This window comes from Telopea speciosissima, chromosome 5 (assembly GCF_018873765.1).
Source record: "Telopea speciosissima isolate NSW1024214 ecotype Mountain lineage chromosome 5, Tspe_v1, whole genome shotgun sequence".
NCBI lineage: Eukaryota > Viridiplantae > Streptophyta > Magnoliopsida > Proteales > Proteaceae > Telopea > Telopea speciosissima.
This window is the reverse complement of record NC_057920.1, coordinates 59,491,706-59,504,567: the sequence shown is the minus strand read 5'-3', so window position 1 is coordinate 59,504,567 and position 12,862 is coordinate 59,491,706. Positions and strand designations below refer to the sequence as shown.

Sequence of the window (12,862 nt, the reverse complement as noted above, 5' to 3'; positions counted from 1 at the left end):
ATGTTGATACCTCTGCATGCCTTCTCATTGGCCCCCACACTGGTGCATATACTACATAACCAAATAGCAATCTCTTGCTTATATATTAATTATATGGGAAAGGAATGGGCACACTGCTCATGTGCGATAACCTTAAGGGAGAGTGGGAGGGGAAGGGAGGGGAATGGGACATCATACAAATGGGTTAAAGGATCATTTCAAAGGGGTATCAATGGGAAAAGAGACGAGGATAAGGCATCATCATACAAGAGGGACAAGGGAATGGAGTCAACACAAGATTGCATAAAAGTTGCCAACTTGCAGTCTTAGCACAAAGAAGTTGGGATTATGGATGATTGATTGGAATTATCCATTTTTACACTGCCACTCACTAACTGCTGCACTGTAAAATCTCTTTGTGGGTGTCATAGCTTTGAGTACTGAACTGGAATTGGTATTGTTTATCTCAACGTTAAGAGCCTCAGATCCAAGCTTTAGAGCCTGAATCCATATCATCAGCCCCCCATCCATCTACTTGGAACCCAAGGAGGACAACCCCACAGCTGTAGTGAACAGGAAGCATAACTGTAAATAAACTAAGAATGAAAGCTGAGCTCATATTCATATATCTAAAGACTGGAGAGAATTTAGGCAAACCTGTGAGTCAGTTGATAAAACGTTCCAAACAAGAACCTTCCCCTTGACTATCTGGTTTTGATTACCATTTGCTTCACATCCATGATTAAATACCAGACCAATGCAAATCAAAGAATAAGATCATATGTCACAGCACTGACAGACTTAAACACATTCTCAAATCATATGTCACAGCCATTCCCCAAGACAATACATTTCAAAAATTATAGATTCATGTCATTCTTTCTGATCAGGATAACAAAAATGACCAGGAAACCAGTTAAGCAGATCCTATACTGCTGGAAAAAGAATTTAAAAGTTAGCAATGATAACCACTGTTACAGCTTCTTCTTCTGCTTCCCCTTTTTTTCTGCTACAATTCGACTCCTCTCCTCAACCACCAACATTACAGCATCTCATATCACTAGGTCACTGTATCAAGGTGCTAGTCAAGATGGACACTAAAAGTTCTAAATGGAAGAAAAAGATTGATGAGGGCCGTAGAGTTAAATGAATTCAAGAAACAAAGTACTGTGGCAGCATTATCTGGTCCCAGTTTCACCAGGTATCCAATTTGATTAGCACCTGAAACCTTCCTGTCAGAAGCTCAAACTCCTGCACTAAATGTGTCCATTTGCTGAAATTCTTCCTGCATCACTAACCTTCGTATAAAGTGGAACCCTTGTGCCCAACTCCTTAAGCCGATTTACCATATCATATAAAAATTCAGAGGTGAGTATAGACTGTGCATTGAGATCCGCCCTCACATGCGGCTGAATCCTAAACCAGTCTCCTAACATCTTGTGCACATGAGAACGGATCATCCTCCATGGCACCGGATATCTTTCACAGAGTTTCAAATACTCGATACATAAATCTGCCTGGTCTAGTCCTGCATCTACCATGCTGTCATCACTGCCATCTTCCCAATCAGCAGTCCGATACCCAGAAAAGAGAGCCGGATTCTCCAGAAGAGTCTCAGCTGACAGCACGCCATCTGCACCCGTCGCCTCCAAACAGCTGTGTACATCATCCATGTGGCGTATGTTTCCATTTGCCAGTACCGGTATCCTGACAGCACTTTTTACAGCCTTGATGGCATTCCAGTCAGCTCGGATTTTCTTTCCATCTTTTTCGTCTCTAGTTCGACCATGGACAGCTAAAAGAGAGCACCCAGCTTCCTCAAGCATCCTTGCATATGAGACAGTATCTTGTAAATTTGGGAAGATACGGATTTTGCATGAAACAGGAACATTAAGGTTAACAGCCAATTTTTCTACTAGTGACTTGATGACGGGGAGATTATCCATTAGAAAAGCCCCATAGTTTCCCCTCTTGGCAATGCGCTGTGGACACCTGCAAAACATATTGACAACATAACCTCAGATAATTATGGTGTTACAACAATCTAGGTTGAGAGTGCATAGGGTAAAAAAAATTCAACTGCACCAAGGAGAAAGAATGATACAGATATAGTAACTATTAGCCTCACAAGATTATGGTCTTACCATAGTTGTCACGGCAGTCAGGCGACCCCCAAGGCATTGAAGAGTGCAAAAAATCAAGGCGACACCAAGTAGGCGACCAAAGCGCCTGGACGCCTAGGTGTCGCCTAGCCTTGACAACTATGGGTCTTACAACCAATTAAGGTCAAAAGTGTACAACTGAAAAAAGATGTTCCGTGTGTCTTCAGAAAGCAATTGATACAGATACATGGAGATGTAATGTGGAAGAGAAGAGGATATTCAAGACCAACACAACAGTTATTTGTTTTGATGGATAATGTAATTTGAGCTCCTAAAGATCCATGCAAATGAAACTGTTTGCAAAAAGATTATTTCTCAAAGTTAATGGACAGCATAAAAGCAATGCTGTTACCAGAATGCAGCTGATAATGGTATTTAGCCATATTGCAGCTGTGGTTATAAGGTTAGACAATGGAACCTAAGCTTTTAACATGTCAGCAATTTAGAGAGTGATCTGTGCAACTTCCAGTGTACCTTTCAAGATACTTTCCAGATATCTACTGTAAGTCACATTGTTCCTGCAGCACTTGAAACTAGAAATTAAGAGGGGGTAAAAATTTAGAGGATACTTAAAACCAAGATAATTTAGAAGGACTCCCCGGAATTTTAAAGAGGTGGTACCTAGGATCTAGACTGATAGGTACAGCATTTAGATAACAAGCTTGACTTTTCTAAAAGGAGAAAAGGTGACAACGATCCAGATGAAGAAAACTAAATTATCTTGATGCCTGAATTAATATTTCTTACAAAAAAGCAGTAACAGTAGATGTATCTCTAGATATCAGGCTGGAACTTTTCATCTATTTTAAGCTCCTATCAAGTTTGGACCCTTCAAAAAATGAATTGAAATTTTGAAGCGCTTAGAGAGAGAAGCTGAGAGAAAAGCAACAACCAAACATCCTCTAGATAAAATGTACTTCCCTCATTTTTTGATGCAGAGCTAGGGGCAACCCAGCATAGGAAGCAGAATCAAGCCCCTATTTGAGGCCCATTGGTTTAAAGTTATAACCAGTCCAGTCAAGTCCATTTTCTGCCCGTCAGTTTAAGTTGTGTTCAGACCCACACTTTGGCCCATATTCCGGTTACAACTTAAGCCCATCATAGGTCATCGGCTTACTACATTGAGGCCCATATTTTCCTCCTAATGGGCCATCGATTGGTGGAGCTTCTGGACGTATCTTTTGATCCAATGTTGGAGGGTATCTACTATTATAGTTTCTATTTTTTATGTTATTCTTTTCCGCTTTGGTTTTAATCATTAGATCTCCTAGGAAGTTTCAATTGTGTTTGATTGTAGGCTACTTGGTAGGCAAGGCTTCTATTCTTGTATTACATCTCAAATTAATAAATAGAATAGAAGCGAGACCCCTCCCACGATTTTGGCAAACACATTGAGTCTTCTTCAATGAGACAGCAGCTCCTATGGTGAAGTAGCGGCAACCAAGGGGGTGATTTCTTGGGTGGTGGTTGGTAAAACCTGAAGCAAGCCAGTGGTAGTGAAGCCCTGGCATATCTTCGAACCCCTTTTGCTTCTTCTTTTATCTGCTCTGTTTTTCTGCATATTCTCAGCTTGCGTGGGAGTTTTCCTGTTGCATCTTGGACTACTATTTGAGGGTAAAAATTGGGTTTCAGCCTTCTCCATACTGCTGTGAAGGATTCTTTTATACCCAATCAACATCTATTGTCAGTTCTACTAAGGTACAGCAGCTTGCGGTTTTAGTTTCCTTCTTCAGTTCTGTCCCTTAGTTGTTGTTGCTGCAACTATAGTTTCAACCCTTTGATTGAGATCAAATTTGATGAGTTCACTCCGTTCCCTATTGCTTTCCATCAACCTAAGTTTGGAGTCCATTGATATTGCTGATTTGATGTTATCCAAGTTTTCCTTACTAATTTTACGTTCATCTTGTTTCTATTTTCTGTCCACCTCTTTTATTCCTAATCTAACCATTATTCTTAAAGATATTTTAGTCACAAGTTCAGCAGCCTTAGGCCAGCATTAAATCAAACTTTCAGCCGCATCGGTTGACTGGTTTTGGAAGATATTGGCCTTTCCATTTTCTTCCCTAAGCTAATTCACTGCGTTTCTGTCCTGTGGTTGTTTCAGTTCAATAAATCCTCCTTTGGTTTACTAAGAACTCATCAATTGTTATCAGAGCTCATGGCCAATAGTGTTATCCACAATCCTCTAATCCACCTAGTGTCCAAGAATCATCGAAACAGCTCACTGACATGATTAGGCAACTCACCCACTGAGTGGCTGCCACAGAACAAAGGAGTCATGACCCAATGGCTGAATTCACCAAACCACCAAGAGCCAATGATGAGAAACAAGTCTATTCCACCCCCAATAATGGTCAAAGATTTATGTGGAGAGGACCTCAATGAACCTTCATACACGCCCAATTCTTCAAGAACCATGTTTGCACCTACTTTGACGTAGGACAAGCCACACCATCGTACTGATGACTCACATAAAGTATACTTGGAGTTAAATGAATATTAACAGCAAGCACGACCAACGGGTATTCTATGATTGGTTTTCATATTTAGATGACTACTTTGATTGGTAATGATTTGACAGAATCAAAGAAGATGAAGCTTGCACAGAGCAAGATAGTAGGACAGGGCCAAGAATGGTGGAAACATTACAAGAAAAGATTACAGCAACAAGGGGCAGCCCCTAATACTTGGCTCGAGATGAAAGAGAAAATGAAAGGCAAGTATCTTCCATTCAAAGAGCGACTGCATTACAAGCTCAACTCACTACAAGGAGCCTTATCAGCAGTAGCGCAGACTATACGCAACAGTTTGATGCACTTGTCTCACGTACCAGAGTTGACGAGGATGATTACCAGCTGCTCTCCCATTTCAAATTGGGACTGAGACCAGAAACCCATAAGGAGATGGGCATGACAGACATCTACAACCTTCAGAATTGCTTCCAGAAGGGCCTTTGAGCGGAGGAGCTATTAAGGACTTCCATGAGATGATTTGTCCCTCAAGCAGAGAAGAGGAGAAGCACCACAGTTACCAAACCCAGGGGTCGACCGGCCCCCACCCCGACACCATCTCACATTTATAACAAGGGTAAAGCCCCCATGGCTAGTGGTAGTAAAACTCGATGTTTTCATTGTCAGGAGTATGGACACCGCCAAGTTCTTCCCTCGAAGACAAAAGCTTAATGTTATACTTTAGGGAATTGAAGATGATGACGATGATGTGGATGAGGGAGAGGCGATGGATCCTATTCCACTGGATGATGGTGATAATGTGATATAGCAGTTGGTTTTGATGATGTTGTAAAGTATGAGGATGCATATGGTATACATGTGGTTAGTTGCATTCTATTACAAGAAACCAAGGGAGAGGATTGGCATCAGAATTGCATCTTCTATACCTGCATGTGAACTGGGGACTTGCCCACACAGGTAATTGTTGATAGTGGCAATTATGTAAATGTTGTTTCAAAAGCCTTTACCAACAAGGCCAAGCTGGTTTCCGAGAAGCACCCACAACCTTATAGAGTCTCTTTGTTACAATGGTAAATCAATGGTGTCAATTGCCTTTGAAAATTGGCTGTTATGATGAGGCACTCTTGTGAGATGTTATTCCCATTATGCTGATTGATGTACTTTTGGGACGGCCCTAAACGTGTGACAATGACATGTTGATAGGTGGCAAGAAGAACCAATGCATTTTCGAATTCAATGAAAAGCTTTATCATAATGGATCCTCTTCATAAACTAGTTAAGCAAGCCAAGCGATGGGCTCTCAGGACCAATCAGGAGACCACTTCAGTGGCGAAGGTATCGGCACTCAATCACAAGGAGTTCCTAAGGACTATCTTCAGGACTTGTTGTCAGACTTCTCTGACTTAGTGCGCGAGGAGCTACCCGATGCATTACCACCATAGTTGTCACGGCGTCACGGCGATCCAAGTCGGTGGAAGGGTGTCACGTCGATATATCGACATGTCGCCCGCCATGGCGTTGCCATGGCGAGCATGTCGACCATGTTTAATTTTTTATTTTCTGTATTTTTAATGTCATTTAGTATGCTATAATATATGTCCTATAACATAAAAAATCAACATGAAAGTGTACTACACTACTACTAATATACTATGCCACTATGGTTTAATTCATGAAAGTGTAACTAATATCCATTAGTGTATATGAAAGTATGAAAAATTGAAAATATAGATTAACCTGTCAAAATATCGACCGATATGCCAACATATCGTGGTATGGCGTCCATGGCGTCGCCATATCGAACGATATATTTACATCCACCATGGCGTAGCTCGATATGCCACCTCTCCCAGCGCCAGGACGCCATGGCGACGCCATGACAACTATGATTACCACCAATGTGCGACTTTCAGCACACCATCGATTTGGTACCCAAATCTGTACTTTCAAATCTACTAGCCTATCGGATTAGCCGTACAGAGCATACGGGGTTGAAACGGCAAGTGGATGACCTACTAAAAACAGATTTTATACATGAGAGTATGAGTACATGTGCAGTACATGTGCAGTACAAAGGAGGACGGGACTGCGCATATGTGTGTTGGACAGCAGAGGCATAAACAAGATCACCACCGTCAAGTATCGGTTTCCTATCCCAGACTTTATGATATAGTAGACATATTGGCCGGTGCAAAGATCTTTTCCAAAATTGGTCTCAAGAGCATATATCATCAGATACACATCCTCCTAGGTGACAAGTGGAAAACTGCCTTCAAACCAAAGATTGGACTGTATGAATGAAAAGATATTCTTTTTGGTCTCACCAATGCACCCAGCACATTTATGTGTGTAATGACTCAGGTATTACGCCCTTCATTGGTAAATTTTTAGTTGCTTACTTGACGATATTTTAATATACAGCCAAAGGAGGACCATCTAAACCACTCAAGATATGTGATGAAGGTACGGCAGAAAAGCTTTATTAACTTAAAGAAGTGCTCCTTTATGCTACCCAAAGTTAAATTGCATGGATTACACATACCATCAAGCGGCGTCGAGGCAGATCTAGAGAAGATCAAAAACATCATAGAGTGGCCAGCACCTAAAACACCCACTAAAGCTAGAAGTTTTCAAGGTTTGACAATCGGCATCATTCTACCGCAGGCTTATACAAGATTTCAGCACTATTACGGCCTCAATTACTAAATGTATGAAAACCAGAAAGGGGTAAATTTGAGTGGACAACTGCAACCACTAAGGCCTTTGAGCATATCAAGAAGAAGATGATGGAGGACCCTGTTTTACAGCTACCCGACTTTGACAAAATGTTCGAGGTGGCACTGATGCATCCCATGTTGGCATACACAGCATTCTTGTGCAAGGAGGACATGAGGACATCCTATCACCTATCACCTTTTTATAGTGAGACATTGAATGACACCAAGACAAGGTACTCTACATATGATACAAAGCTACATGATGCTATACAAGTACTCAAGCATTGGCGTCATTATCTAGTCGGCAAAGAGTGTGTCCTATTCACTGACCATGAGACCTTGAAATATCTTCACTCACAGAAGAGTGTCAGCACTAGGCACCCCAAGTGGGTAGCCTCTCTTCAAGAGTTCACCTTCACCTTGAGATACAAGGTGGTAAGGAGAACACAATAGCAGATGCTTTGAGTCGAAAAGTATTCACTTTGCAGACTTTCTCGGCACATGCTATGGATACTGACCACATCAAGGGTGAGTAGATGGCAGACAAAGACTTCTCTTCCATCTACCAACTGGCGCAATAAAGTGGAACAGATTCTAAATACTCTATTTATGATGAATTTCTCTTCTATGGCATTCTTCTCTACATCTAGGAAACATCTCTCCAACATCATATTATATGGGAGCTATATGGTAGCAGACTCGGAAGACATTTTAGGAAAGACAAGACCCTTCTGCAGGTTGTTGATAGATACTATTAACCTTGGATACAGAAGGACGTGGAGCACATGATACAAAGATGCCGAGTGTGTCAGTTGGCAAAAGGGACTAAGCAAAATACGGGTCTATGTTCTCCACTACTCGTTCCCAACACACCTTGGCAAGATATTAGCATGATAACATGTAGTGCACGTACCTTTGTGTCTTTGGTTATACTCCAGTTGTTTTATCCTTCGTGAGTCATAGTTTTTCCTCCCGAGGGATACATTTATGGGTCCTAGACCCTTTCTAGGTGGTGACTCCCTTTTAACATGATAACATGTAGTGCACGCTCTTTCTTTCTCTCTCCTAATCTAAGAGATTGAACCTTGTCATACCCCATTTGCATTGCACTACATATATATCGGGACTGGAGTATCGTAATCCTGGTGATTAGGTGAGGGTGATTAGAGCTTCTTCCGATTTGCCCTCGAGCACACGTGTGTCCACACAATCTTTTCCCAACACCCGGTTACGTGCTATACATATCGGATCATCGAGATTCCATCGGTGAAGGTCCTTTGTACCTAAAGTGGCGACTCCGTTGGGGACCGTCAAACTCCTAATTGATCATTGTTTACTTAGCTTGCTTGTAATTCTATTTTTGTTAATTGATGTGTCTTTATTATTTGCATCACATACATTCGCACTCATACTCTTGCATTGTGCACAACACGGTCTGCTTCTACCCCCGTGGCGTTATTGGTAAGGCCCCACATGCAGTTGTGGGATTCCCCCGATGGCATCACAATCCTTGATACTATAGAACTTTAAGTCACAACTGATCATATCAATCAATGTATTACCTAGTGACCTTTTGGACATACATTTAGGTGTGCCCTAGAAGGCACTATTGGACAGTACTGTGATTGATTTATAGAGTTATTTCTTTAAAAGGGTATACAAAAGGATGTGCCGGCGTACCTACGGACACAACTGTGACAGGTACAATATGGTGCTCCTTGACAAGGGGAACTTGTCCTAATCCAAGCTCGTCTTTTTTGCATGCATCATGTAGGAACATAGATCCAATACATAGGTTCGCCACAACTAACATAATAATTGCTTGAGGTTCAAATTAGAAGCCTTATTGTAGATAGTATTAGTCAAACAAGGAATGTGAGACATTAAGGGAGACACCAATACGATGTGGAATGAGATGATGACTTATATTAAAAGGGTTGCCAAAGAAGTGCTAGGGGAAGCGAAGGGTAGTCGTCATACCCCTAGGGAGATCTGGCGGTGGAACGATGAGGTCCAAGCAGCCATTAAGTCTAAGAAAGATTGTTTTAAGAAGTGGCAAAGGACTAAGGAAATAAAAGATAAAAAAGAGGTATAATGATGTCAAAAACGAAGCTAGGAAGATTGTGGGGATAGCTAGGGCGAAAAAAATATGAGGATCTTTATATCAACCTAAACATAAAAGAAGGGGGAAAAGCTATATATAAGATAACTAAAATGAGACAAAGGAAGAGTAGAGATTTCAATCCAGAAAGGTGTATAAAGGGTGATGATGGAAGAGTGTTAGTAAGGGATGAGGACATTGTGAAAAGATGGGATGGGTATATTTGTGACCTACTAAATGGAGAGAAGTCGAGTAGATTTGACTCGAAATCTCACTCTGTCTCGCCTCCCTTGGTCTGCTATGAAGGGAAAACACAAAGATGGTGCTCTCTTTTGGCAAATCCCACCTCCAACTAAAGATCAAACCTTGTAGATTCAACATTGAAGCTTCAACATCAAGAGAGGGAGTTGCATTGCCATCTCAAGAACACTTTTAGGTAAAAATTACTTCTCAAAAACAATTTTTTCCCATAGAAACATGATAAATACCTTTTTGTTGACTATGTAGTTATTGTATGTGATACAATATCCACCGATCTATAGATTGACAGAGCAGAATTATTTTTCTATTTTTAAATATTGTGTGGAATAGCCTAGGGTAGATCTCACGTACGTTGTAAACTACCAACCCAAAGTACCATTTTGGGTTTGAATTTGTAATTAATGTTTCCATTGTGTTTAGAAGACCTAAAATAGGGTGGATGTCAAGTTTCAGGACCTATCTTGGCCATATGGCCATCGAAACCCATCACCGAGTCAAGATGGGAAAAAATACAAGATCTCGGCAAAACTCCGTTTCGTGGCCTGGTGAAACCAAGTTCTAAAACTTTGGTGGTACTTGATTCAAGGCCTAAGCTATGCAGAAATTTCCTTTTTGTGATTTGGTCTCATTTCAAAGGTAATTCAGTTATCTTTCCACCAACATCAAGATTTTGTGAATCCAAGTTGATTTGATAATATTATGAAGAGTTAGTCTCACTGGTCCATGAGAAGAACTCTATTCTTGAATTATAGCTAAGAGTCCAAGATGGAACAATTTGCTACAGATTCTGAGAGGTTATTCTCAATTGAAAGCATGATTAGTTAATATCACATAGGAGGCCCTGGTATCATTTTCCCAATTTGTACAGAGCTTTGCTGTTGTTTCGATCCAGAAATAGTTTCTTACAACACAAATTATGGTGTTCCATACAACATACATCACATCCATAATAAAAATATAGGGTGAAAAAATTGCTTACCCAAGATTAATGTCCACATAATCGCAGAAAGGTTCCACCATTCTTGCTGCTTCCAACAAAATATCTGGATCATTTGCACAAAATTGGACAAATAATGGACGATCTTCCTGCCATTTTCATGAAAGTTAACATTATCATATAAGACTACTGTAACACGAAAGCAGCTCTTTCATCCCACTGCTGGCAGAATAATATTTTCCATGTACTCAAGATTGAAAGGTAATAAATGAACTAGAATACCAACCAAACAAAAATAAAAGGAAAAAATGCAATAAACGAGCAAACTGGTAGATGCTGATAAATAAAAAGCAATCCCTGATATTAGAATACAGGTTTATTATTCAGCTACAGCTGTGAAAAGTGGAATGCATTGAACAGTATGTAGAGAATGAATAATCTCATCCTGATTTTTTTGGGAAGTCACAAAAAATTACCTGATGATGCATCTTGGATCAATTGGCACTTGTGCTTACCCAGTCCCCCCTTCAAAGTGGTTCTTGGGCTTTCTTGTTCCTCAGGTAGATTTGAAAGTCTTATGAATTAAATTTTTTCAATTTCACCTGATTGTGTACTCAAGGCTTTACTGTTCTTTCGTATTAGCAGAAAACAAAAAGACAATTAAACCTAAATGAGCCTAAGTTTGGAGCCCCAGCCAAAATACTTCTTGCTTCCTTGATTTCATTCAATTTAAATCCTAAACTGTCTCTTAGACAATGTACTTGGTTTCTGGTTTCTGGTTTCTGGTTTCTGTGAGAGCAGTAAAATGCAGAAATTTCTCCAGTTGAACAGTTAACACCCTAAATTTGGCCACACCTGAAAACCTAATACCCAGATCAAGGAAAAAATATAATTATATAATTTTTGGTGCAGGAGACACAAGTGAGGAAATCAACTTCAGAGAGAGAAGACAAAGCAAAATAATTGAAAGTCTAATAAACTCAAATCAACAAGATAGTGAAGGCAAAAGCCTAGCTTGATTTAGAAAAGGCAAGTGTAATACCTTGCAGGTGGTGAATTCCTGAGTGCGGTACTTCTCGGTCTCGGAGAATATGCGGGAGTGCAACATCGGGGTGTAGGCGGCCTCAGCACCATACTTGCGACAAAGCATCCGGAAAGGAAGCTCAGAGTTGTCAACCATAGGAGCAACAATGAACTTTGGTTGCCCTAATTTCTTCCAGTGAGCCCAAGCTCGTTCGATACGCCACTCTCCATTCAAGCAACGACTTGGAGAACCCAAAGAAAACGAAGGAGAAGGTAAATCAGACGAAGACGAAGAAGAGAGATGCTGCTCGAGAAAACAGGAATGACTGACATCAGAGCAGATAAGGTCGTCAAGATTCTCTTGGGAGTCGACGGGAGGCGTGGGAGTTTGAGTGATGGGAGTGGCCATGAAAGACCTGTTATTGATGCGATACAGGAGAGAGAAAAAGGTAGAAAGTGGACCTTCGAGGGATGAATTCTTTCGGCAAAGGAAAGTAATAGAGGGACGGGAGAACCTCATAAGCTGACGGAGGTAGCAGCGGCCATCGCCGTTACTTCCCGATAATACAGAGACGAGAGAATCCCTCGCTCGACCCTTGCTGGTACGACAAACCAGTCAGCTAAAAGTTCCTTGCCCGTCCCCTCGTGTCCGTCGAGATCCAACGGCAAGCTTAAAAGGAAGGGTTTTTGTCAAATGCCCCCCTTCAAAATGCCCATTTGTCCAAAGACGCCCTTACAACTTTACAATTTACACCTGCTCCCTACTTTCAAAATATTATAACACTTTAATCCAGTCCTCTAGTTTGGGATAGGGGTGTCAATGGGTTGGGTTGGCCCGGGCCTGCCTAAACCCTGACCCTGACCCTAGAGGCCTTAACCTAAACCCTGACCCTGACCCAACCCTGGCAGGGCCAAGAAACCCTCAACCTTGACCCGACCCTGCCAGGGTTTTCCCTAACCCGACCCGGCCCCGCCCGACCCTGATAGGGTCTGGCAGGGTCGGGTTGGCCCTGATTGACCCTGACCCTGATTTTCTTTTATAATCCCATCTAGATCAAGTAATTATCTATGTTAAAAAAAAATGATTTCATTTAAAGAAGAAGAATAAGAGGGGAAGGAGAGAGAGGGAGAGAGGGAGAAAGGAAGAGATCATACCAACACACACCACAAACCAAATTCAACCTATTCAATTCCAATCCTAAAATTATTAT

At 41.2% G+C, this 12,862-nt stretch overlaps 1 protein-coding gene across 1 annotated transcript; it reads right to left on the bottom strand.

Annotated features, from left to right (window-relative positions):
• Positions 1-973: 973 nt before the first annotated feature.
• On the bottom strand, positions 974-12,249 carry LOC122661969 (tRNA-dihydrouridine(16/17) synthase [NAD(P)(+)]-like). The gene is made up of 3 exons (XM_043857495.1): positions 11,671-12,249; positions 10,671-10,777; positions 974-1,971 (listed from the first exon to the last, which is right to left on the bottom strand). The coding sequence occupies exons 1-3, from the start codon at positions 12,169-12,171 to the stop codon at positions 1,236-1,238; spliced, it is 1,344 nt and encodes a 447-aa protein (XP_043713430.1). The 5' UTR covers positions 12,172-12,249; the 3' UTR covers positions 974-1,235.
• Between the last annotated feature and the right edge of the window lie 613 nt (positions 12,250-12,862).

What these genes read in the sequence shown, in the direction of transcription:
- LOC122661969 (XM_043857495.1), bottom strand. Translation starts at nt 12,171, where the DNA reads ATGAGGTTCTCCCGTCCCTCTATTACTTTCCTTTGCCGAAAGAATTCA. An exon ending in AGGAATTCACCACCTGCAAG is followed by an intron (nt 10,778 to 11,670) that starts GTATTACACTTG and finishes TGAAAATGGCAG; the next exon opens with GAAGATCGTCCATTATTTGT. An exon ending in TATGTGGACATTAATCTTGG is followed by an intron (nt 1,972 to 10,670) that starts GTAAGCAATTTT and finishes TATGTTTTGCAG; the next exon opens with GTGTCCACAGCGCATTGCCA.